Source organism: Phaseolus vulgaris, chromosome 7 (assembly GCF_000499845.2).
Source record: "Phaseolus vulgaris cultivar G19833 chromosome 7, P. vulgaris v2.0, whole genome shotgun sequence".
Taxonomy (NCBI): Eukaryota; Viridiplantae; Streptophyta; class Magnoliopsida; order Fabales; family Fabaceae; genus Phaseolus; species Phaseolus vulgaris.
The window spans coordinates 245,731-272,438 of record NC_023753.2 but is presented as its reverse complement, the minus strand read 5'-3'; the positions used below and the strand labels follow the sequence as shown (position 1 = coordinate 272,438).

The window sequence follows — 26,708 nt, the reverse complement described above, 5'->3', positions numbered from 1 at the left end:
ATTAGAGAGGATCATGTTTGAAAGCTAGCATTCAAATACTTAGATGATAATAATAATTTTAAAATTGATATGCATTATAAATAGTGATACTAAATATAAAAAAATTTAATAAAACATACACTTAATAAACAATAATGATGGTGAAACAATAAGGATCATGTTTGAAAGCAAGCATTGATATGCAATATAAATGATTATAAAAATGTAAGACACAATTTTGTTAAAACATACTCTTAAACAATAATGATTGTGTGCACACAAAAAAATAATAATGGTGAAACATAATTTAATAATTTTTAGGTGATAGAATGAACAAGGAAATCCTCACAAGTTACTACTATATGGTCAAATGAAGAAGATAATGCTAAGGACCAGAAGATGACCTTCAAAGAAAAGGTAGTGAGGAATTCCTTTTTATTGAACACGACCTTTTGTCCCTAACATTTTAATATCAAAAGAATTTTAGTGAGGACAAAGAACATTAAAAAGCTAAAAATGATTCAAACAAAGAAGATTCAAGAATAATCAAAGTCAAATCCAAAGAGAAAAACATCTACAAAGATCAAGCTTTCAACACTTGATTCTAAACAAGTCTAACTCAAAAACTAGAAAGAAAAAAAAATCAAATATCAATCAAAAGTAAAAGTATTTTAAATGGAAATTCTCACCCAGGACCATAAAATTTATCCTAAAAAAGCATCATAGTTATTATACAAATTCCCGTAAAAAGATAATAAATTGATTATGTATTATACAAATTCGTAATGCATTTATATATTTTGTGATTAATTTAATAAAAATATTTTTATAATGATCATAACTACTATGGTTAACATATAATTATGTGTTTTTATTGATTAGAAAAGAAGAAAGTTCAGAAAAAAAAAGAATAAACACAGTATTAATACGTGACATCTGTGTATATGTCAATTTTTTTTTATGATAATACAATCGATAACTGATAATGTTAATATTTTCTTATAAGTGAATACAATAAATGATGTTTTTTTTTTGAAGTTTTGTATAAATGGATAATATCTCACACATCAACAGAATCTACATTGAAACCAAACTGCACTAAAGCTCCCTTGCTGAAATAAGATTTTAATTGATAAATCTGGGAAGAGATAAACTTATAAATAGTATTTTTCACAATTTTAACTGAAACCAGTAATTTTTAAAAGGAATAAAATAAAACAAACTTATGAAAGGGTCAGGTTTTAGAAGGAGAATATGCCAAATAGTGTATTCAGTGATATCTTCAAACAAAACAATTAATGCTTTTAATGTTTCTTAATTATGGTTAAGATCTTATTAATGAAGAGAATTTATTTTGTAGCCTGACTATAATAAAGCTCCCTCCTCTTTTAATGGTATTTTCATATTCACATAAGAAATGAACAGTTTGAAAAGGAAAAAAAAAGTGTGGGCATATATAGAAGAATCTTGTGTATGAATAAAATGTTTTTTTTATAAGTGAGTAATTAGTTTATTATAGATATAATTATTCTTTTTTCTCTATAGTTAATATTCAATTTAATATAGTGATTTAAAAAAAATAATTTGATTTTAAGGTTTTTTAAAAGGTTTAATTTAGTCATTTTCGTTAAGTTTTCACGACGTTAACGGTTAATGACGTAGTGCACACAGTCATATTCGTCTACACACGTGGCACATCAGAGGTTGATGTTGAGTATCTTTTTGTTCTCTCAACTCAACATCTGATGTGCCACGTGTGTAGGTCAATATGACTGTGTGCATCACGTTATCAGTAGTTAAAGTCTCCTCAACCTCTGATATGCCACGTGTGTAGACCAATATGAGTGTGTCCGATGTCATCAACAATTAACGTTTTAGTAAAAATTGAACCTAAGGAAATAAATTAAACATTTTTAAAAAACTTGGAAGCAAATAAATTTTTTAAAAATCAGATTAAATTGACATGAAAAGAAGTAATTATACATTTATTATAAGATGAAAAGTTATTGTATAAATTTTGGTGGAGGGAGGGGAGATAGCAGAATCCTGAAAGTTGAAGCGAAAGAAACGTGTAAGCTGAATAGAAGAAATAGGAAAAACATTTGGATTTTGGTGAGTTAGTGAGATAATAATATGCAGAAGGGTTAATTCCACCCAACCAAACAAACCGAACCGAAGCAGCGACACTGACACACCAAACTACAAATCCCCCTTTGACTCCACTTTGTTACCCTCACTTTGAAACGCGTCGTTCCAACTTTCCACCCAAACACACATTTTTTATTTATTTTTCTTTTTGTGTGAGTTCAAAGCAAACAAATAAAACCATATAACTCTCCCTCTTATTCCAAATCGCAAATCACACAAACAAACGCAAAACGCACTCTTCTCTCTCTTTCCTTCTTTCTAAATCTCTCTCTCTCTCTCTCTCTCTCTCTCTCTCTCTCTCTCTCTCTCTCTCTCTCTCTCTCTCTCTCTCTCTCTCTCTTTCTCTCTGCAAATTTGAAATCCAATTTCCATTTATATTCTCACAAAGAACGAAAGAAGGAAGATAGTGAAATCGGAATCGGAATCGGAATCGTTTTCTGTTTGAAATTCGCAGTCGCGGTCGTTTTTCTGTTGAGCAGATTCGAATCGCTTGCCGTCAGCTGCAGATCAAATCGAGTTTCACCTGAATGCTCCTTCTGGACTCGATATAGGTTTGTCCGTGCTTCCTCAAATCTGAATTCCACGCTTCTCATGCTCTAATATTGTGTCGGTGAAGGCTTAGTTTCTTTCTCGTGTTTCATTCTGTGCGAGATCTCACTTCTGCTTAATCCTATTTCGCTCGATTTCGTAGGGATCTTTGTTTTCTCTTGGATTTTGCATTTAATTTCGGTTTAGATTACGCTGTCTTAGGCTGTGCTGGAAGATCAAGATCTGTATTGTTATGGAGAGTGTGTGGAGGAGCTTATATTGAATTGTTTTTGTTGATTCCGTTGCAGATCGAGTTCTTCATACTCTGATAGTGTGGGAAATTGTACATGAAGAACGGGATGATAGAATGCAGTGTTTGCCATTCCAAATTGGTTTCCCCCTCCGCCAAAACTATATCAAGGGCGTATGATCGCCACAAAAGTAGGATAACGTCCAAGCAACGTGTACTCAATGTCTTTTTGGTTGTTGGTGATTGTGTTCTAGTTGGCTTCCAGGTGATTACCGTCTCTTAATTGAATATTTTCTCTCAAATGTTAAATTAATTATATGGAAATATGAGTGAATAGCTATGGAGCTCATACTTGTTAAGACAACTAAACATGACACAGACATTATGAATTATGACATGGCTAGTGTGAAAAATACAGCACATCACTCACATTCGTCATTTGTTGGACTCGGAGCTATGTTTTGTACACTGGTGTTTCTGGCCATGTGCTGCCAGTGACTATATTCTGCTTACCTGTGTGCATAGGCAATATCTCTTGCATTCACAAGTTTTTTGTTTTGGAGTACTTATTGGATTTGATATTCTAGAATCATATATTGTTTTGTTTGTCTTGGATTGGAAAAAGAAATTCTGTTCATTCACGTGTTTAATGATTTGGAATGCTAATCATGCATGCCAATCTGTTGAAGTATCATTTCTTGCATTATGTCTTGTTGGCAAAGGAATTTGGGAATTTATGAAGTAGGATTCCACGGCTTTAGGAGAGAGGCTAAAAGAAATTGGCGTTGTGAATAGTAACTTAGGGATGCTATGATGGCTGTGATGAAGCATTTTACAAACCCTAAAAAATTGCTTCGTATGCATACTCTGCTTGCAGATCTACTTTTCAATATTTGATAATCTCATACTCTGATGTACACTAAAGAGTTCACTGCTGTTAATTTGTTAACTCTTGCAACTATTATGCTTGTTGTTTAGTGACTGACAAATGTTATTTCTTTTTAATTGGCAGCCTATCCTTGTCTATATGTCCAAGGTGGATGGGAAATTCAATTTTAGCCCAATTAGTGTTAATTTTTTGACTGAGGTTACAAAGGTTTTCTTTGCTATTGTTATGCTTATTCTCCAGGTTAAGATCACTTTCCCTTTGTCTATACTCAAATATTTTTTGTCTTTTCAATTACTTATAATTAAAGCATGTGTCAAGTGAGAATTAGATTAAGTGGAAGACACTAGCACATACATTGAAGTAAATCATTAGTAAATTGAGATTTTACTACGGGTTACTATTTTTTCTATTGTGGCAGGACATGCCCTAATTTTCTGTGATATTAGTCATATAATATTAGAATTTATAAACTCAAGACAAGAGTGGAAATAATGACTTCTTGGTTTGTAATGATAATATTCTTAGTTACTTTGGTGTACGCTACATTGAACAACAAAAAGTAATCCCTTTGAGGGCTGTAGTCTGTAGATCTCCAAAGTGGGTTTTGCCTCTCCCAACAAAGGTTTTTATTACATAGTTAGGAATCGAACCTGGTCAACATACTCAAGGGACCTGGTTATCTGCCAATTATGTGATACTTTGTAAGGTTATGAGTGATTTTCAGGAAATGAAGTGGGATCAAGGTGCCAACTGGTAATTTTTGGGACCATGATATGACATATTTAAATAAAATCAATTCAGCTTTTAGAAAAATATTTTTATTGTCTTTTGGGAAAGAAAACAGGCATGGACAGGTTGATAAACTGAAAGGAAACATATTATTAGTTGTAAAAGAAAATAGGCCAATCTTTCTGAGTGTTCTTGAAACTCAAAATTGTTTTACATTCATGTAAAGTGTAAATGGCTGGTTGATTGTGCAGGCTAGGAATCAAAAAGTTGGAGAGAAGCCTCTCCTCTCACTTTCTACATTGGTGCAGGTACTGTGATTAATAATATTCATTTTTTGTATCAATGAACAGATTTGTCAGACCCATATACTTTTTTTTTAAAAAAAATAGATAATTTTTTAAGCATTTGTCATTTGCTAGCTGTCAGGTTCCCTGCTTCCTGGGATTGACCTGGATTACTCAGGCATATTTTGTATAAGATGAAAAAATAATTACCAACTACTTTACTACCATAGAGTGCATTTGTAGCGCAGTGTTTGTTCTTGCTTCCCAATACAGTGAATATGGAATGTGGGATAGCATCTTGCTTTTATGTTTCTTAGTATTTATTCTTTATATATCACCAAATTTAAATAATTTCAAAATTCCATATGTAGGTTTTTCCAATAGAGTTTTATATTTATTTTCGATCTGGTATTTTGTCTCTTGTAGGCAGCTCGTAGCAATGCCCTTCTGGCAGTTCCTGCACTTTTGTACGCTATAAACAACTATCTGAAGTTTATCATGCAGGTATGAATTAGTCCATAAACAATGCATATGTAAGGATTGAGGATGAAATGCTTGTCAATAGAGATCTATCTTTTGCGGCTAAAATGTTTTAAGTTCAAGAATCAGTAGCTTAAATTCTATTCTAATTCATGGGTTTTTGCCCTTAGTGGATAGATGTTGGTTGGTAGTGCATATTGTAGATTTACTTCTCCAAATCAGAAAGACAGATATCTGAAGTTATTAAAAAAGCACGATGTATTGCTCATTGCTTTTTTTAACACTAGGATTGCTATCGCTTATATGTCTCATATGTTTGATATTCAGTGAGATTATAGAATCATATTCATTATTTTAAAAGTAACCTATTATTTTAAATTGAATCATGTGATGAAAATTCATGACTCATCTGTTATTGTTCAGTGACATATTAAGAAATTATTGGACCTAAGGTAACTTACAAGTTGATTTGACATTTCATGCAGCTTTATTTTAACCCTGCTACTGTGAAGATGTTAAGTAATTTGAAGGTAAATTCTATTTCACTATTTTGAATGATTGATTATCAGTATTTTTCACAGCTAAGTAATTAGTTGCCTATGCATTGCACGTGGTATAGCTCTTGTGATGGCTGCTTGAAACCTCTCAGTAACCTATTACTTATACTCAAACAATTGTACATATTTATCTATTAATAATTTGGTTTGTAAAGTGCTCTCTTTACTTTGCATGTTTCAGGTTTTAGTAATAGCACTTCTGCTGAAGGTGATTATGAAGCGCCAGTTCTCTGTCATTCAGGTTAGTGCATCATACTGTCATGTCATTATTTGGTCTTTACTTTTGGCGAGTTGTGATCCTTATATAAATCCCAATTGCTTATTCTCCTTACATTTTGTTGAAAATTTGATTTATTGATTTTACTACAGTGGGAAGCTCTTGCTCTTTTGCTCATTGGAATAAGCGTTAATCAGCTAAGATCTTTACCTGAAGGAACTACAGCTCTGGGTCTTCCTGTCACAATGGGTGCATATCTCTACACGTTGATCTTTGTAAGTGATTTGTTATTTATTTGTTTGATACATTATTACTGTGCTTTAATTTGTTGAATTTTTTAACCTGGGAATTATTTTTCAGGTCACTGTTCCATCATTGGCCTCTGTTTATAATGAGTACGCTTTGAAGAGCCAATATGATACAAGCATTTATCTGCAGGTGACGCATTAGGAATTGCAATTTTTTTAATTATCGGACTACATCTTTATTAATTCCTAAAAATGAGTTCAAATTTGTGTTTCTGCAAGGAATGGAAATTATGATTTCCTCTTAAAGCTGTGCTGTCTACAGAGTTACTTAGTTTTAGTTCAGCCTTTTAGAGTTTTTGACCAACAATTAACCATTTCCCGTTTTTTGAATATTTGCACATACATTAGAATTGAATTGTAATTTTATAGTTTATATAATCGTGATCACTGAGGCCTGAGGCTTTGCTTCTAAGGTTGGGGATTGGATGGGGTTTTGAGTATATCTCTTTGAAAATCAACATAAAATGTTAGCAGAAATTTAAGAGAAAGAAACTAACAATGATGCTCAGTGACTAACACCAAAAATCATTTTGACATCCTGGAGGACAATGGAATAAATGTGTAGTTTTAAGAACAACAGTTTAATGGTGCTAGTCTGCTGCTAGGATTCTCTAACTATAACTTTTTGTATCACTCAGATGTATTAATTCTCTATTTCTTGATTTACAGAACTTATTCTTATATGGATATGGAGCTATATTCAATTTTCTTGGGATACTTGGGACTGTTGTTATCAAAGGTGAGAATTAAATCTCTAATTTCTGGATACTGGTGGTCACTTTAAATATGCTGCTGAGAGAAAAAGAAAAAGAGACTCAAAGCAAACTTCATGCATCTAATTGTTTAAAATAAAGCAAAAGATATGCTTAATTTTCCCTAAAAGCTAAAATATTAATTTCAAGGTTAATCTCTTGGCTTTCATTCCATGCATTAGAACCAGATGATACTTACATTTCATTCCACGAATTAAAAAGAACAGGGTGATCCAGTGAATGAAACTCCTACTATTGTCTGGTGTTATGAAGCTGTACCCAAGTCCTTGTCAGTTAAATGTTTACAGTTTCATCACAGTCAGCAGAGTTTTATTTCCGTACTACAATACATTACCAAGTTACAAGACAGCAATGTTATCGTTACTCCAAGGCACTCTTTGGGTTTCAGACTGCAGCAAAGAATATAACATCAGGAATTAGATGTCTTTAATATCAACGAATTCATCTTATGATGCACCAAACTTAAAAGTATTAGGTTTAAATTTAATTAATCTCATAATCATTCTTCTAATTCAAAACAGATCATCACAAAAGAGCATGTGTGTTTTTGTCATAAATCTGTGTTTTTCATGGTGAATGTGGCAACAAATAGTCATTTTTATACACTGAATCACGCTTCCATATAAACTGATTGCATTATCTAGTACAATCAGTGATGGTTTAATTCTGTTTGTTTATTCCATCTCTATTGATAGAGAAGCTTGTTTGTGCCTTTTACTTGTGGCTTGTAGTGTTAATTTTTCTGATGCTCAAACTAACTGATTTCAATTGCTGTTTTAAATTTTCCAGGGCCTAGCAGCTTTGATATCCTACAAGGTCATTCAAAAGCCACAATGCTATTGATCGCAAACAATGCTGCTCAAGGGATTTTATCCTCTTTCTTCTTCAAATATGCAGGTCAGTATTCAAATATACATTTTTGTTCTTTGTGCTGCGTTTATTAGAAGCTAAAACAAAATGCTGGTATAATATAATTTATCTTCAAATTATGTCTTGCAGATTGACATGCTATTTACCCCTTCTCTCAATAACCTGTATTTAATGTGTTGTAGATACAATTTTGAAGAAGTACTCATCAACAGTAGCTACAATCTTTACTGGTATAGCATCTGCTGTACTATTTGGACATACTTTAACAATGAACTTTGTTATCGGCATTTCTATTGTGTTCATCTCAATGCACCAGGTAAGTTGAATTTGGAAGATTCTGGTTGGTGTCTTAACAATGTTTTAAAAAATGAGGTTCTTTTTGTATCACATTATTCACGCCTTTTTTTTTACAGTTCTTTTCACCACTTTCAAAAGCTAAAGATGAACAGAATGGTGTGCTGGAACTGCATGATGTTAATGACAGACAAAGGTACTTGCTAATTTCTTTACCGATCTCAAGCTTTTCCTTTTGTTAGCTGAGTCATTGATATGGGTTTTACTTTGTTTTGGGTTCCAAAATTATTCTACAATTCAAATGCTTTCTTTTTTTTTCCTGATAATTTTTTATTCTTATATTTGATTGGTTGACCAAATACCTTTTGTTCATTCTAGATCAAAGGAATCCTTTATAAATATGGCAGCTGGAGCAAATGAGGAGGTGTGGATCTGTTATCTCATTGTTTTATAACCGAGAGTTGTTTTATAATTTCTACTGTGAGTGATTGACCAAAGTTTTGTTGTTATTGTGTATATTTACAGGCCTCTCATCGCGTGGTACATGATGAGAGACAGCCACTTCTTCCCTCCTAGATCGATCTACTGTATGTTCTCTCTCCATTTCTAGCCCAAGCTATACCCGTGTTAGTGCAAATAAAATATCTTACTTTTTTGAATTCGACTATCCCATTTTGTGTACAGGTTTATGACCATTTTTTATGCTATGAACAACCAACCATTTTCAATATATATCATTGCAGGAGTTTAAAAAAAAAAATTGGTGATATTGCTGGTAACATTTGACCACATCACACAGTTTAAAGTCAAAATAAAGTAAAAAGAAAATTATTTCTGCCTTTCTGGGATAGCTTTCCTCTGATGGGATTCTCTCTACTTGGTTCATGAAGAAAGGCATGGAGTATTGACTTCAGGAGCTGGTGAACAAGCCATGACTTTCAGCTGCTGAAGATTTTGATAGAGCGTAGAGAATGTCTTCGCAAGAGCATTTGGCATATCAATGTGGATTCACTTGTACTATTTTTTTTTTATTCTTGGACATTTTATTTCTCTTTCTCAATTTGCTTGGATGGTATATTTACCTTATCCTGGGCTAGAAGAATTATTGTGTTATTATTTACATTTATTACATGATTTTGGCATTTCATCTTTATGAAATTACAGGGAAATAAAGTGAGTTCCTTTGTAGAAAACGGTGTTCATGTTTACATACGTTGTTTTGTCTCAGCTGTTCGATATACTCTAGGTCTTAACAACCAATTTTATATCATTTTCGCGTAGATAAAAAGAATAATAAATATGAAAACGGAATGCACTTATGCATATAATATAAATTTTGAATAATCAGATTTTTTAGTTAATGAAATTTGAAAAAATAAACCATTTTAGTCTGTTTAAATACTGATATGAACTTTTCTTTTAGGAAAACTTTTCTTTGACACCACAAATAGTAAATTACACACACTTCACAACTCTTTATAATAATATAATAATATTTTAAATTAAAAAATAAAATAAGATATTAATATTTTAGGATTAATTCTTTATAATAATATATGTATTTAGTATGGTGTCATCACTTTCCTTTATTAAGGAATAATAAGTTGTTTATATTATAATAAATTACTTTGGTTTTATATTTTAGTCGTTTGTGTAAGCAGAACTTTACCACTCTTTAAGAAAAAAAGTAAAACATAAATTTATTTTAAGTTTAAAAGACTACACGTAAGCGTGCGTTTAACTAATTCTTTTTTGTTTTCCTTTTTCTTCTTTTGCTTTTGGGTGAGGTGGTGGGTGTGCGAAATTTATATTCATTCTGTTTCAGTATTTGTTCCGAAAAGTCTTCTGTTTAAATATTGCGATAAAATATATTCAATGAAATGTTTATTATAGAATCCCGAAGAATGATTGTGGAAGTCTTTTAGATCCTTAGCAGTCACGAGTGAGTCTTAGTATTAGTTGGGCATCATCCATCCTAAATAAGAAAAGTGCAACATAAAATGATACAAATTGAATGAACTTCACACCTTCATTTCATTCACACACCCATATTCTCGTGTCCTTGGAGTGTGGTTCTTTTATTGCTATTGTAAAACGATTCACCCTGTTTTTCTTTTATTCTTAGGCTGAATATTTGACAGGTTTGTATCATGGTGTGTATGAAATTATTAATTGAATGCAATATTACAATTAAAAGGTTTAGAAATTTAAAGAACAAAAAAAATCATGTTTAAGTGTAATTGGATGTAATATTATGAAGACAAACATTGTACAATAGATAGAATACGATAATAGTGATTGTTTCTGCAGTTGTATTTGTGATTATTTTTTTTACAATCTGATAATATAGTATAGGGTGGTGTTTGAATTCAATCGTTTATGTCAAACTCATCATATCGACTCCTTCTCTGGTATACGATGGTCTTGCTTGCTCTAAAATTCATGTCTGTGATGGGGAAGTGTCTGAGGAGGGACATGACACAAAAGACATTTTTTTGTTGTTGATGTTGCATGTTCCAGTAGTGAGATGGATTCAGCGGACCCTGCACTGTCATTATGATCAGTTTGAGTGAAACCTTGCATGTTGATATGCAGGAACAAACTGGTTACATGTTTGGCCCTTTTTGTTTGTTTTTTGCAGCTGTACCTTGTCTTGCTTTGGCAAATTATGCAGATGAGTTACCACCACTTCAGTTGTTTTTTCTTTAGGTCCTTTTTGTTTCGTATATTCCGAAGGATCAAACTCACCATGGTTGGTTGAAGTGGAAAGCATTTCGTTAGTTTGATCAATAATCTATTGAACAAAGTTCTGCTCATAATATTTATCTTTTTGTGTAGATTCTTCAATCATGTGGTGGTGCACATTTAAGATATGATATGTCTATTCTGTTCTCTCCACTATAACTAATTATTATATTAAAGTAACCCATTCAATGTGCCACTGTGTATTTGCTTGTTACTGATTTGGCTTTTGTAACAGTCGGAAAATTCCTCAACTAAGATGGCTCCTAGATTTCATGCCTTGGTGTCAGAATACGTAAAACACATTGAAGTGAGAAGAAGAAAGGAAATCAAAAGTAAAATTGTGGTTCACAGACAAAATGATGGCTGGTTCAGTCACATGATCTGATATAAAAGTCGATGCTGACAAAGTTAATTGAGGTAACATGTGATTTAATCAAGTTCTTCCTACATAGCATGCACGCTCTTTTATGAAAATCATTACAACACCCGATAAACATAACTTGTTTTTGCAGCTTCGTCGATTCAGAAAAACATTTGTTTACTTTGAAAGCATAACACGTATCATTACTGTTCTAGACAAAATCACTAGTTAAGTTTAGAACACTCAAAGTAGTCAAGAAGAAGAGTGAGTGCTGCACCTTTAACTAGTTGAGATTATTTTTCTTGTTAGTGTTCTTTCTGATTATTTTTGGTTTTATAGTTCGAAAACCGACCTACTTATTACATAATCATAATCAGGTGTAAGCCTATCACCCTTCAATTAGCAATGGCAAAGTCCATTCGTCTAGCTCAAGATTGAAGTATTGTGTTGTTGAGTTCTCCATTTCTCTGATCTGAATTGGAATCTATCTGTTTCCAACCATAACAACAATAACAGTAAGAACAATTTTATCACGTGACACGCCAAACACATCATCATTTCCTGAGACATTTATGTACAAAAGCTCACAACATCGAATCAGTTGGTTGTCTGAAAAGGCGAACTCCTATGAAATGAACACCCGTGAATGGTCTCGTGACGAATTCTTGTCGTTTCTCATAGATTCTGGTCACTCATCATGAGCCAATTTCTAACACTCAATTATACTGGTGTGACCATCTCAGTTATTGGAATTGCATCAGCGATTAGTTTGGAGGAACAATTTGAGGGAAAATCTGGGAGCAATGCCAATGGCTTCACTTCACCACACCAGAATTTATTCATCTACGCGACAACACACACACACACACCGATTTCAGATGCGCAAGGGTTAATTAATTATCCAACACCAAAAAGACGTTAGTGCAGTTAGATCAGTTACCTAAGTAGTTGCCCCAGCTCTAACCATCGTTGCTTATCTATATAACCGCTGCACAAAAAAACACTATTCATGGTTTGCTTCGAATCCAGTTACAACAAAAGAAGGAATCCAACATGAACATGAACAAGAACATGAACATGAACATGAACATGAGAAGGAGATCTGAAACATAGTACAGAATGTTTTATTGAAATGTAATCATGATTAACAAGTGACAAGATGATGCCTGTGCCTAAGGCTGTGAAGATTGTTAGGTGAGGGTTAGGGTTACTCTGACAGCAGAACCCTGGATCCCCAGTTAGGTTCCTCCACCCATCATCGATCTTGTGTCTCCAGGTAAATCAATGAAGGAATCGCTGAAAGGATTCTCAGCTGCAGAGCTTCACAGTGCAGGCCACGGCCTGAGCCCAGAACTTGAGCCTGGCCTTCACGTCCTCCGGGTGGTCACCGGGGCTCGAGATCTTCCAGTTGGCAATGGAAGGTGTTGACAGTGAATGAGGAGAAGGAGAAGACGATGAAGAAGAAGGAGAAGGAGGAGAGTTATCCATGAATTTCTGAGACATGGAATAACACAATTCCAGAGCTGGTAGAGTGTTGCACAACTCCGGAATCTCCTCGTAGCTGAACCCAAATCCAAGATCCAAACACCCCTTCAACTCCTCAAGATCCTCGTCAGAAAGACTCTTGCTTCTGGCCAGATCCTCCTCCACGTAGCCCTCCAACAGCACCTGCTTATTCATCATCTTCTTCCCCTTGTTCCTTCTCTCTCTCTGTTTCTCCATCTTCACTCTTCTCCTCTCTCTCCTCTCCCACCCGCTATTTATCTATTCCCGAATTCCATCTCATCATGCATGCCCATCACCATCATCTCATCCCCACCATATATTCCAACTCATTTTGCTTCAAAAATTTAATCTTTTTTCGTTTGGGTCCTATAATTGGTCGTATTTTAATCCAAGTGCGAGACCCCGGATTCCAGAACCTTCTCTATCGCTCCTTTTCTTGGGGATTATTCAACGTATTATGTGAGATTTATAGTGTTGAATCTGAAAACAATGGCATAATCCATATCAGCAAGCAGTGTTGTTTTATAGATGGATTGAAGAAAATAAAGGAAGAAAGTGGGTGGGTCCCCTGCTTTTGTTTGCATCAATTCCATTCAAGGAATACGCATGTGAGGGGATCCAACAAACGATACAAATTATTGAAACAGACAAATCAAACCCAACTTTTTTAAAACTCTACATGCACATCGTATTTACCATACTGATACGATATAGAGACAGACAAAAAGACACTGATATGATATAGAAACAGAAAAAAATCTTAAACTAAAGACCGATATGATATAGACACAGACAAAAACTCAAACTAGACAGAAACTCGTTAGTATAATATCTAAAATGTAGAACATAAGAATATATATCTATATATTATTTTATTATGAATTATAAAGATTTATGTATATAAATTCAAAAATATTTATTTTTTATTTTTATAATTTTAATAAAAATTTATATCATAAATTTGAGTTTTTAAAAAAATTAATGTATTTTTTTTTTAAAATTATGTTAGAACCGTGTTAGAATTATAAAAAATTTAACAAATATTTTTTGAATTTTACACTTCACGAATATGTGTTTTACAAGTGTATCATGAGTGTCGATGTTCAACACATGTGTCCAAACATGTCATTTAAGAGAGGTGTCTGACACGAACGTACCCTTCTCTTCATCTACTTTTAAAAATTGTTTCTCTCTTTTCTTCTATTTAACATTTGTTATACCCAACAGTCAAAATGATTGCATTAAAAATAACTCAAAGTCAATAATCCAAAGAAGCCTTGGGAAAAAACCAACAAATGAAACACTTGATCATGTCTTTTCTTCTCTTCATAGGAATCTGCATAATTTAGAAAAAGGGAACCATATTCAATTCATTCAGAAGAAAAAGAGTGGTTAGGAAATGGAGTGAAGTGTTGGTGTGTATTGTATACGTTTCCACTACCAAACTTTGGAGAATATGTGGCATACATAACATTCAGCCTTAGCAATTTGCATTGTGTCTGATTCTAGACAATGAGGATGAAACCCTCTTGAATCTGTCTGATTGGGGATCAACATGTGGGTCTCTATAAAATTCAGTAAGTGAAGACAATTTGTAAGTTTCTACATGCATCAGAATTAAATGAAACCCCATGTAACTTTGTTCTTTTTTAGACACTTTCATCTTTCAGAAACAGGAGAATAATCAGATACCAGAAAATCTGGCCTCAAATTAATGTTGTTGTAGTGTGAATGATAACCTTTCAGTTAGTAATCTCAAATGGATCAAGTCTAATATTATGTATAAAGATATCACTTAATATTTATAGTTAAAAGATATTAATATGGTATAACGTAAATCAAAAGATACAGGACAATCAATCTTAGGAAACAACATTTATTATTAAATTAAGTCAATAGTAAAATCGGACTACTCTATATACAACAGAGAGTACTTTCAACTCATATTTTACACTTAATATATTATATTTTATGTTTTTAATGACTTGAGTGGCGGAGTATCATCTGTAGGTGAAAGTCTCTCATTTTCTTGAGTCCATAAAGTTTGCAAGATACGATGAACACAATCATATTAAAGTTTAACCGACCTCAACTACATGCTCTGGTTGAGAGACATCCCTCTTATCTTAAAAAGTTAAAAATAACAATCTTAAAAAGTTCAAAATAAACATACTGTTTGTATGATTGATGTGTAACCGATCCATGTGAGTGTTGATTTGAATGAGGAGACAAAAATATGTTCATCTTTAAATGTGATATACACTTCAAGTAATGAAGAATTGATGAGCAATTCAGCTGCTCATTAACACCGTTGTTGCAGTTGCATTCCTTAACTTAACCTTCAAATTTTGAATGATTGATATATGAATGTATGTATGATTGATGTGTATGTATGGATGAATGTGATGACATGGGTATGGCATGATGGGGTAAGTGAATTATTGGTGGCAATGAGAAGGACAAGAACAGGCCAACAACCCACGTGGCCAGTCCCCATCACTCAATAACACATCCACAAACTTTTATTCAACTATCTTTATTACAATATAAAATAATTCATTCAAATAAACCTTTTAATCAGACAATAATTTTTAAATAATTGTATGAAAATTAATTGCGCTTAAATTATATAAAAAAATCCTTAATATTCCGATAAGTTGATTGCTTGAATCGGTAACCGTAAAGGAAGTGAGAAAGTATATGAAAGGGCAGAATAAGACCTAATTGCGAGGGCCCTATCATTTCTTCATATTCTGTTATCTCTTCTCTTTTATTCTCTCTTATTTTTTGTTCTCTATATTTAATGCTATTTTATAAAAGAAAAATTCGATCCTTCAAAAACTAGATCCAGAAGCTTTCGATTTTCTTTATATAATATATTTTGATTTTATTTATATAATATATTTGGAAGTGAATTTTAAGCTAAATTGATATCAGTGTCATTTATAATTTATCATAATAAAGAGTTTGTTAGACTTATCCAACTGTAATTTACAAATCCAATTGTAAGAATGGAACTCTACCAACTAAGCTATATCCCCCAAGCTGAGTGCAGCATGCATGAAGGAGTCAAGTCAGTTTTCTATTCTTGTTCTCGACGTAACTGGGTCATCCTGAACTTGAACTAGAGACCTCGTCCGTAAAGTAAATCATCACACCTATAGTTCAAACAATTGGAAGAGAATGAATAAATTCTTTTTCGAGAGCGATGAATTACTTCACATTATATATCTTACTCATAATATATAGTTTATGCATGAGCTGGTAAGTCTCAGCGTGAGATAATGTATTATAAATTTAAATAAAAATAAAAATATTTTATTATATAATATAAGTAAATATAAATTTTATCTGATTTTATAAGATTCAGTTAAACTTAAAATTCAATTCTTAATATATGATATTATGAAAAAAAAAACAATTACTTAATTTTTTTTTCATTTAACTAGGGAAGTTAATTTGGTCAACAATTTGTACAGTTTTTAAGAATTGCTCCAAATTAATGAACTTATTATGACAACCCTTTTGTTATGTATATGAAATTTTGAATTTTGTAGAAAGAGAGTGAGAAAAGAGAGATAATTGAGGTGACCTTTCTGAATCAACATATGGGAAAGAGAGTTTAAAATATCAATTTGGCACATTTAATGTTGACTGCCTTATTACAAAACACTATTTTGAAAAGCAAATAATACAATAAAGAATTACCATGAGAAATCTCAACCTTTTTAAAAAATGTTTGCATAAGAAAGAGCAATGAAAAGAATGAATAAAATATTGAAAGATTTAGAAAAAAAGGTAACAATGAAGATGACTAGTTTATGAATTGGATAAACAAATTACACGTCAGTTTGACAAAGTGAAAACCATTCACACCACAAGAAGATGAACACGTGTCTCAATCCTAACCGCGTGAACTGTACAACGTGTTCCAAGTGTCTTTATTAAATACCCACTTTACTTGATGACGTCATCCCTGACGTGTCTAAAATTATCTTATCCTGTAATAATATATATTCATATTTTACTATCAGTAATTATAGGCATGATATGAAAATAATATTTTTGTCATTCTATAAAAAAAAATTGAAATTTTAGACAATGAGATTATAGATATATTGTATCACTTTTCTTTTATTATCAACACACGAACAAAAAGAGGTACCATCTTATATTATTATACAGCAACGGCTTTATCACAAAAGAACCCTCTTTCTTTATGTTGGCATAGAAAGAAAAGGTGTTTTTTAAGTACAATTTCACAAAGTAATTAATAAAATAGTTACAATTTTAAAAAATTATTGAAATAGATAGTCTTGTTTTGAAAAAATTTCTGAAATATTCTTCCGAAATGGTTTTTTCCTGAAATTCCGCGTAAGAATCTCCACTGAATTTGTGAATTTTGTGTGACAAGTCTCAGGATCAAATCTCAGCAAAAACTCAATAGAGATAATGAGGAATATCTGGTGAAAACCTCAGACCAAAATACCCAAGGAGTAAGACACAGTAAGTCCCAGACCGAGAGTAAAACGTCCTGGTTTTTCTTTTCCGTATCTTCTTTCTGTGATTTGTTTATGGACGTGCCTCCTTACCTGGGTGCAAACAACATATGAAAGTACATGTGTGAATTTTTTCAGTGCAATACGACCCCAGAAAAAAATTGCAGAAAGTAAGGCGAAATTTCACAAATTTTGCTAGACGATAGCCTTGGTTTGCACAAAATTTCTGAAAAGTTCTCTCGAAATGGTTTTTTCCTGAAATTCCGCGTAATAATCTCCACTGAATTTGGGACAAAACGCGACAGATTTTAGATCAAACGGATGAGTATTCACCAAGGAAAAAAATCAAACAGTTTCACACACAAACGAACATTCCTTTCAGCCCGGGAAGTGATAAATAAAAAAATTATTTCGAATCTTGTGGAACGATTCTGGGGCTCAAATCTCTGCCAAAACTCAATAGACACAATGACGAATGTGTGAAAAAAATTTCAGACCAAAATAACCAAGGAGTAAGGCGCACTAAGTCCCAGACCGAGAATGAACAAAACCGATTTTCAGAAAACAAAACGTCCTGGCTTTTCTTCCCGTATCTTCTTTCTGTGATTTGTTTATAGACGTGCCTCCTTACCTAAGTTCAAACAACATATGAAAGTACTTGTGTGAATTTTTTCAGCGCAATACGGATCCGGAAAAAAATTGCAGAAAGTAGGGCGAAATTTCACAAGTTTTGCTAGAGGTTAGCCTTGGTTTGCACAAAATTTCTGAAAAATTCTCCCGAAATAGTTTTTTCCTGAAATTCCGCGTAAGAATCTCCACTGAATTTGGGACAAAACGCAACAGATTTCAGGTCAAACAGATAAGTATTCACCCAGGAAAAAAATCAAACAGTTTCACACACAAACGAACCTTCCTTTCAGCCCGGACAGTGATGAATAAAAATTTTATTTCGAATCTTGTGGGACGAGTCTGGGGCTCAAATCTCAGCCAAAACTCAATAGAGACACTGACGAATGTTTGGAAAAAATTTCAGACCAAAATAACCAAGGAGTAAGGCGCACTAAGTCCCAGACCGAGAATGAACAAAACCGGTTTTCCGAAAACAAAACGTCATGACTTTTCTTCCCCTTATCTTCTTTCTGTGATTTGTTTATGGACGTACCTCCTTACCTCGGTTCAAACAACATATGAAAGTACTTGTGTGATTTTTTTCAGCGCAATACGGACCCGGAAAAAAATTGCAGAAAGTAGGGCGAAATTTCACAAGTTTTGCTAGAGGATAGCCTTGGTTTGCACAAAATTTCTGAAAAATTCTCCTGAAATGGTTTTTTCCTGAAATTCCGCGTAAGAATCTCCACTGAATTTGGGACAAAACCCGACAGATTTCAGGTCAAACGGATGAGTATTCACCCAGGAAAAAAATCAAACAGTTTCACACACAAACAAACCTTCCTTTAAGCCCGGGCAGTGATGAATAAAAAATTTATTTCAAATCTTGTGCGACGAGTCCGGGGCTCAAATCTCAGCCAAAACTCAATAGACACAAAGAAGAATGTCTGGAAAAAATTTCAGACCAAAATAACCAAGGAGTAAGGAGCAGTAAGTCCCAAACCGAGAATGAACAAAACCGGTTTTCCGAAAACAAAACGTCATGACTTTTCTTCCCCGTATCTTCTTTCTGTGATTTGTTTATGGACGTATTACCTGGGATCAAACAACATATGAAAGTACTTGTGTGAATTTTTTCAGCGCAATACGGACCCGGAAAAAAATTGCAGAAAGTAGAGCGAAATTTCACAAGTTTTGCTAGAGGTTAAACTTGGTTTGCACAAAATTTCTGAAAAATTCTCCCGAAATTGTTTTTTCCTGAAATTCCGCGTAAGAATCTCCACTTAATTTGGGACAAAACGCGACAGATTTCAGGTCAAACGGATGAGTATTCACCCAGGAAAAAAATCAAACAGTTTCACACACAAACGAACCTTCCTTTCACCCCGGGCAGTGATGAATAAAAATTTATTTCGAATCTTGTGGCACGAGTCTGGGGCTCAAATCTCAGCCAAAACTCAATAGACACAATGACTAATGTCTGAAAAAAATTTCAGACCAAAATAACCAAGGAGTAAGGCGCAATAAGTCCCAGACCGAGAATGAACAAAACCGGTTTTCCGAAAACAAAACGTCATGACTTTTCTCCCCCGTATCTTCTTTGTGTGATTTGTTTATGGACGTACCTCCTTACCTGGGTTCCAACAACATATGAAAGTACTTGTTTGAATTTTTTCAACGCAATACGGACCCAGAAAAAAATTGCAGAAAGTAGGGCGAAATTTCACAAGATTTGCTATAGGTTAGCCTTGGTTTGCACAAAATTTCTGAAAATTCTCCCGAAATGGTTTTTTCCTAAAATTCCGCGTAAGAATCTCCACTGAATTTGGGACAAAACGCGACAGATTTGAGGTCAAACGGATGAGTATTCACCCAGGAAAAAAATCAAACAGTTTCACACACAAACGAACCTTCCTTTCAGCCCGGGCAGTGATGAATAAAAAATTTATTTCGAATCTTGTGGGACGAGTCTGGGGCTCAAATCTCAGCCAAAACTCAATAGACACAATGACGAATGTCTGGGAAAAATTTCAGACCAAAATAACCAAGGAGTAAGGCGCAGTAAGTCCCAGACCGAGAATGAACAAAATCGGTTTTCCAAAAACAAAACGTCATGACTTTTCTTCCCCTTATCTTCTTTCTGTGATTTGTTTATGGACGTACCTCCTTACCTGGGTTCAAACAACATATGAAAGTACTTGTGTGAATTTTTTCAGCGCAATACGGACCCGGAAAAAAAATTGCAGAAAGCAGGGCGAAATTTCACAAGTTTTGCTAGAGGTTAGCCTTGGTTTGCACAAAATTTCTGAAAAATTCTCCCGAAATGGTTTTTTCCTGAAATTCCGCGTAAGAATCTCCACTGAATTTGGGACAAAACGCGACAAATTTCAGGTCAAACGGATGAGTATTCACCCAAGAAAAAAATCAAACAGTTTCACACACAAACGAACCTTCCTTTCAGCCCGGGCAGTGATGAAAAAAAAATTTATTTCGAATCTTGTGGGACGAGTCTGGGGGTCAAATCTCAGCCAAAACTCAATAGACACAATGATGAATGTCTGGAAAAAATTTCAGACCAAAATAACCAAGGAGTAAGGCGCAGTAAGTCCCAGACCGAGAATGAACAAAATCGGTTTTCCAAAAACAAAACGTCAGGACTTTTCTTCCCCCTATCTTCTTTCTGTGATTTGTTTATGGACGTACCTCCTTACCTGGGTTCAAACAACATATGAAAGTACTTGTGTGATTTTTTTCAGCGCAATACGGACCCGGAAAAAAATTGCAGAAAGTAGGGCGAAATTTCACAAGTTTTGCTAGAGGATAGCCTTGGTTTGCACAAAATTTCTGAAAAATTCTCCTGAAATGGTTTTTTCCTGAAATTCCGCGTAAGAATCTCCACTGAATTTGGGACAAAACCCGACAGATTTCAGGTCAAACGGATGAGTATTCACCCAGGAAAAAAATCAAACAGTTTCACACACAAACAAACCTTCCTTTAAGCCCGGGCAGTGATGAATAAAAAATTTATTTCAAATCTTGTGCGACGAGTCCGGGGCTCAAATCTCAGCCAAAACTCAATAGACACAAAGAAGAATGTCTGGAAAAAATTTCAGACCAAAATAACCAAGGAGTAAGGAGCAGTAAGTCCCAAACCGAGAATGAACAAAACCGGTTTTCCGAAAACAAAACGTCATGACTTTTCTTCCCCGTATCTTCTTTCTGTGATTTGTTTATGGACGTATTACCTGGGATCAAACAACATATGAAAGTACTTGTGTGAATTTTTTCAGCGCAATACGGACCCGGAAAAAAATTGCAGAAAGTAGAGCGAAATTTCACAAGTTTTGCTAGAGGTTAAACTTGGTTTGCACAAAATTTCTGAAAAATTCTCCCGAAATTGTTTTTTCCTGAAATTCCGCGTAAGAATCTCCACTTAATTTGGGACAAAACGCGACAGATTTCAGGTCAAACGGATGAGTATTCACCCAGGAAAAAAATCAAACAGTTTCACACACAAACGAACCTTCCTTTCACCCCGGGCAGTGATGAATAAAAATTTATTTCGAATCTTGTGGCACGAGTCTGGGGCTCAAATCTCAGCCAAAACTCAATAGACACAATGACTAATGTCTGAAAAAAATTTCAGACCAAAATAACCAAGGAGTAAGGCGCAATAAGTCCCAGACCGAGAATGAACAAAACCGGTTTTCCGAAAACAAAACGTCATGACTTTTCTCCCCCGTATCTTCTTTGTGTGATTTGTTTATGGACGTACCTCCTTACCTGGGTTCCAACAACATATGAAAGTACTTGTTTGAATTTTTTCAACGCAATACGGACCCAGAAAAAAATTGCAGAAAGTAGGGCGAAATTTCACAAGATTTGCTATAGGTTAGCCTTGGTTTGCACAAAATTTCTGAAAATTCTCCCGAAATGGTTTTTTCCTAAAATTCCGCGTAAGAATCTCCACTGAATTTGGGACAAAACGCGACAGATTTGAGGTCAAACGGATGAGTATTCACCCAGGAAAAAAATCAAACAGTTTCACACACAAACGAACCTTCCTTTCAGCCCGGGCAGTGATGAATAAAAAATTTATTTCGAATCTTGTGGGACGAGTCTGGGGCTCAAATCTCAGCCAAAACTCAATAGACACAATGACGAATGTCTGGGAAAAATTTCAGACCAAAATAACCAAGGAGTAAGGCGCAGTAAGTCCCAGACCGAGAATGAACAAAATCGGTTTTCCAAAAACAAAACGTCATGACTTTTCTTCCCCTTATCTTCTTTCTGTGATTTGTTTATGGACGTACCTCCTTACCTGGGTTCAAACAACATATGAAAGTACTTGTGTGAATTTTTTCAGCGCAATACGGACCCGGAAAAAAAATTGCAGAAAGCAGGGCGAAATTTCACAAGTTTTGCTAGAGGTTAGCCTTGGTTTGCACAAAATTTCTGAAAAATTCTCCCGAAATGGTTTTTTCCTGAAATTCCGCGTAAGAATCTCCACTGAATTTGGGACAAAACGCGACAAATTTCAGGTCAAACGGATGAGTATTCACCCAAGAAAAAAATCAAACAGTTTCACACACAAACGAACCTTCCTTTCAGCCCGGGCAGTGATGAAAAAAAAATTTATTTCGAATCTTGTGGGACGAGTCTGGGGGTCAAATCTCAGCCAAAACTCAATAGACACAATGATGAATGTCTGGAAAAAATTTCAGACCAAAATAACCAAGGAGTAAGGCGCAGTAAGTCCCAGACCGAGAATGAACAAAATCGGTTTTCCAAAAACAAAACGTCAGGACTTTTCTTCCCCCTATCTTCTTTCTGTGATTTGTTTATGGACGTACCTCCTTACCTGGGTTCAAACAACATATGAAAGTACTTGTGTGAATTTTTTCAGCGCAATACGGACCCTGAAAAAAAATTGCAGAAAGTAGGGCGAAATTTCACAAGTTTTGCTAGAGGTTAGCCTTGGTTTGCACAAAATTTCTGAAAAATTCTCCCGAAATGGTTTTTTCCTGAAATTCCGCGTAAGAATCTCCACTGAATTTGGGACAAAACGCGACAGATTTGAGGTCAAACAGATGAGTATTCACCCAAGAAAAAAATCAAACAGTTTCACACACAAACGAACCTTCCTTTCAGCCCGGGCAGTGATGAATAAAAAATTTATTTCGAATCTTGTGGGACGAGTCTGTGGCTCAAATCTCAGCCAGAACTCAATAGACACAATGACGAATGTCTGGAAAAAATTTCAGACCAAAATAACCAAGGAGTAAGGCGCAGTAAGTCCCAGACCGAGAATGAACAAAACCGGTTTTTCGAAAACAAAACGTCATGACTTTTCTTAGCCTTATCTTCTTTCTGTGATTTGTTTATGGACGTACCTCCTTACCTGGGTTCAAACAACATATGAAAGTACTTGTGTGAATTTTTTCAGGGCAATACGGACCCGGAAAACAATTGCAGAAAGTAGGGCGAAATTTCACTAGGTTTGCTAGAGGTTAACCTTGGTTTGCACAAAATTTCTGAAAAATTCTCCTGAAATGGTTTTTTCCTGAAATTCCGCGTAAGAATCTCCACTGAATTTAGGACAAAACTGACAGATTTCAAGTCAAACGGATGAGTATTTACCCACGAAAAAAATCAAACAGTTTCACACACAAACGAACCTTCCTTTCAGCCAAGACAGTGATGAATAAAAAATTTATTTCGAATCTTGTGGGACGAGTCTGCGGCTCAAATCTCAGCCAAAACTCAATAGACACAATGACGAAGGTCTGGAAAAAATTTCAGACCAAAATAACCAAGGAGTAAGGCGCAGTAAGTCCCAGACCGAGAATGAACAAAATCGGTTTTCCGAAAACAAAACGTCAGGACTTTTCTTCCCCCTATCTTCTTTCTGTGATTTGTTTATGGACATACCTCCTTACCTGGGTTCGAACAACATATGAAAGTGCTTGTGTGAATTTTTTCAGCGCAATACGGACCCGGAAAAAAATTGCAGAAAGTAGGGCGAAATTTCACAAGTTTTGCTAGAGGTTAGCCTTGGTTTGCACAAAATTTCTGAAAAATTCTCCCGAAATGGTTTTTTCCTGAGATTCCGCGTACGAATCTCCACTGAATTTGGGACAAAACGCGACAGATTTCAGGTCAAACGGATGAGTATTCACCCAGGAAAAAAATCAAACAGTTTCACACACAAACGAACCTTCCTTTCAGCCCGGGCATTGATGAATAAAAAATTTATTTCGTCTTGTGGGACGAGTCTGGGGGTCAAATCTCATCCAAAAGTCAATACACACAATGAAGAATGTCTGGAAAAAATTTCAGACCAAAATAACCAAGGAGTAAGGCGCAGTAAATCCCAGACCGAGAATGAACAAAACCGGTTTTCCGAAAACAAACCGTCATGAATTTTCTTCCCCGTATCTTCTTTCTGTGATTTGCTTATGGACGTACCTCCTTACCTGGGTTCAAACAACATATGAAAGTACTTGTGTGAATTTTTTCAGCGCAATACGGATCAGGAAAAAAATTGCAGAAAGTAGGGCGAAATTTCACAAGTTTTGCTAGAGGTTAGCCTTGGTTTGCACAAAATTTCTGAAAAATTCTTCCGAAATGGTTTTTTCCTGAAATTCCGCGTAAGAATCTCCACTGAATTTGGGACAAAACGCGACAGATTTCAGGTCAAACGGATGAGTTTTCACCCAGGAAAAAAATCAAACAGTTTCACACACAAACGAACCTTCCTTTCAGCCCGGGCAGTGATGAATAAAAAATTTATTTCGAATCTTGTGGGACGAGTCTGGGGCTCAAATCTCAGCCAAAACCCAATAGACACAATGACGAATGTCTGGAAAAAATTTCAGACCACAATAACCAAGGAGTAAGGCGCAGTAAGTCCCAGACCGAGAATGAACAAAACCGGTTTTCCGAAAACAAAACGTCATGACTTTTCTTCCCCGTATCTTCTTTCTGTGATTTGATTATGGACGTACCTCCTTACATGGGTTCGAACAACATATGAAAGTACTTGTGTGAATTTTTTCAGCGCAATACGGACCAGGAAAAAAACTTGCAGAAAGTAGGGCGAAATTTCACAAGTTTTGCTAGAGGATAGCTTTGGTTTGCACAAAATTTCTGAAAATTTCTCCCGAAATGGGTTTTTCTTGAAATTCCGCGTAAGAATCTCCACTGAATTTGGGACAAAACGCGACAGATTTCAGGTCAAACGGATGACTATTCACCCAGGAAAGAAATCAAACAGTTTCACACACAAACGAACCTTCCTTTCAGCCCGGACAGTAATGAATAAAAAATTTATTTCGGATCTTGTGGGACGAGTCTGGGGCTCAAATCTCATCCAAAAGTCAATACACACAATGACGAATGTCTGGAAAAAATTTCAAACCAAAATAACCAAGGAGTAAGGCGCAGTAAATCCCAGACCGAGAATGAACAAAACCGGTTTTCCGAAAACAAACCGTCATGTATTTTCTTCCCCGTATCTTCTTTCTGTGATTTGTTTATGGACGTACCTCCTTACCTGGGTTCAAACAACATATGAAAGTACTTGTGTGAATTTTTTCAGCGCAATACGGATCAGGAAAAAAATTGCAGAAAGTAGGGCGAAATTTCACAAGTTTTGCTAGAGGTTAGCCTTGGTTTGCACAAAATTTCTGAAAAATTCTTCCGAAATGGTTTTTTCCTGAAATTCCGCGTAAGAATCTCCACTGAATTTGGGACAAAACGCGACATATTTCAGGTTAAACAGATGAGTATTCACCCAGGAAAAAAATCAAACAGTTTCACACACAAACGAACCTTCCTTTCAACCCGGGAAGTGATGAATAAAAAATTTATTTCGAATCCTGTGGGACGAGTCTGGGGTCAAATCTCAGCCAAAACTCAATAGACACCATGACAAATACATGGAAAAAATTTCAAACCAAAATAACCAAGGAGTAAGGCGCACTAAGTCCTTTATCGAGAATGAACAAAACCGGTTTTCCGAAAACAAAACGTCTTGACTTTTCTTCCCCGTATCTTGTTTGTGTGATTTGTTTATGGACGTACCTCCTTACCTGGGTTCAAACAACATATGAAAGTACTTGTGTGAATTTTTTCAGCGCAATACGGACCCGGAAAAAAATTGCAGACAGTAGGGTGAAATTTCAAAACTTTTGTTAGAGGATAGCCTTGGTTTGCACAAAATTTCTGAAAAATTCTCCCCAAATAGTTTTTTCCTGAAATTCCACGTAAGAATCTCCACTGAATTTGGGACAAAACGCGACAGATTTCAGGTCAAACGGATGAGTTTTCACCCTGGAAAAAATTCAAACAGTTTCACACACAAACGAACCTTCCTTTCAGCCCGGGCAGTGATGAATAAAAAATTTATTTCGAATCTTGTGGGACGAGTCTGGGGCTCAAATCTCAGCCAAAACCCAATAGACACAATGACGAATGTCTGGAAAAAATTTCAGACCACAATAACCAAGGAGTAAGGCGCAGTAAGTCCCAGACCGAGAATGAACAAAACCGGTTTTCCGAAAACAAAACGTCATGAATTTTCTTCCCCGTATCTTCTTTCTGTGACTTGTTTATGGACGTACCTCCTTACCTGGGTTCAAACAACATATGAAAGTACTTGTGTGAATTTTTTTCAACGCA

General features: G+C 34.9%; 2 protein-coding genes and 1 long non-coding RNA gene across 8 annotated transcripts; 1 reads left to right on the top strand and 2 right to left on the bottom strand.

The window, feature by feature from the left end:
• The first annotated feature begins 2,135 nt into the window (after positions 1–2,135).
• Positions 2,136–9,499, top strand: LOC137828314 (CMP-sialic acid transporter 3-like). Of its 6 annotated transcripts, none has more exons than XR_011083855.1 (16): positions 2,136–2,678; positions 2,964–3,170; positions 3,918–4,034; positions 4,775–4,831; positions 5,234–5,311; positions 5,773–5,817; positions 6,026–6,085; positions 6,214–6,336; positions 6,422–6,499; positions 7,039–7,108; positions 7,932–8,039; positions 8,195–8,328; positions 8,426–8,502; positions 8,685–8,730; positions 8,832–8,932; positions 9,197–9,499. XR_011083855.1 is itself a non-coding variant. In XM_068634833.1 (16 exons), exons 2-15 carry the CDS (start codon positions 3,003–3,005, stop codon positions 8,880–8,882), a joined length of 1,212 nt encoding a protein of 403 aa, XP_068490934.1. In that variant the 5' UTR covers positions 2,136–2,678; positions 2,964–3,002; the 3' UTR covers positions 8,883–8,893; positions 9,201–9,499. The 6 variants fall into 6 exon arrangements, 4 of the variants coding, with proteins under 4 accessions (XP_068490934.1, XP_068490933.1, XP_068490931.1 ...); XR_011083854.1 differs by having other exon boundaries at positions 9,050–9,499; XM_068634833.1 differs by having other exon boundaries at positions 8,832–8,893; positions 9,201–9,499.
• A 2,347-nt stretch (positions 9,500–11,846) lies between these two features.
• LOC137828313 (uncharacterized) lies at positions 11,847–12,568 on the bottom strand. Its single transcript, XR_011083853.1, has 2 exons — positions 12,353–12,568; positions 11,847–12,255 (listed from the first exon to the last, which is right to left on the bottom strand). It is a non-coding gene; the product is annotated as an uncharacterized lncRNA (long non-coding RNA).
• Positions 12,569–12,720: 152 nt separating this feature from the next.
• On the bottom strand, positions 12,721–13,134 carry LOC137827936 (uncharacterized). Its single transcript, XM_068634315.1, has one exon. It carries the CDS (start codon positions 13,132–13,134, stop codon positions 12,721–12,723), a length of 414 nt encoding a protein of 137 aa, XP_068490416.1.
• Between the last annotated feature and the right edge of the window lie 13,574 nt (positions 13,135–26,708).

Coding starts and splice junctions, on each gene's coding strand:
- LOC137828314 (XM_068634833.1), top strand. CDS start 3,003: ATGAAGAACGGGATGATAGAATGCAGTGTTTGCCATTCCAAATTGGTT. Junction 8,329..8,425: donor TGTTCATCTCAATGCACCAG/GTAAGTTGAATT, acceptor TTTTTTTTACAG/TTCTTTTCACCACTTTCAAA. Junction 8,503..8,684: donor GATGTTAATGACAGACAAAG/GTACTTGCTAAT, acceptor TGTTCATTCTAG/ATCAAAGGAATCCTTTATAA.
- LOC137827936 (XM_068634315.1), bottom strand. CDS start 13,134: ATGGAGAAACAGAGAGAGAGAAGGAACAAGGGGAAGAAGATGATGAAT.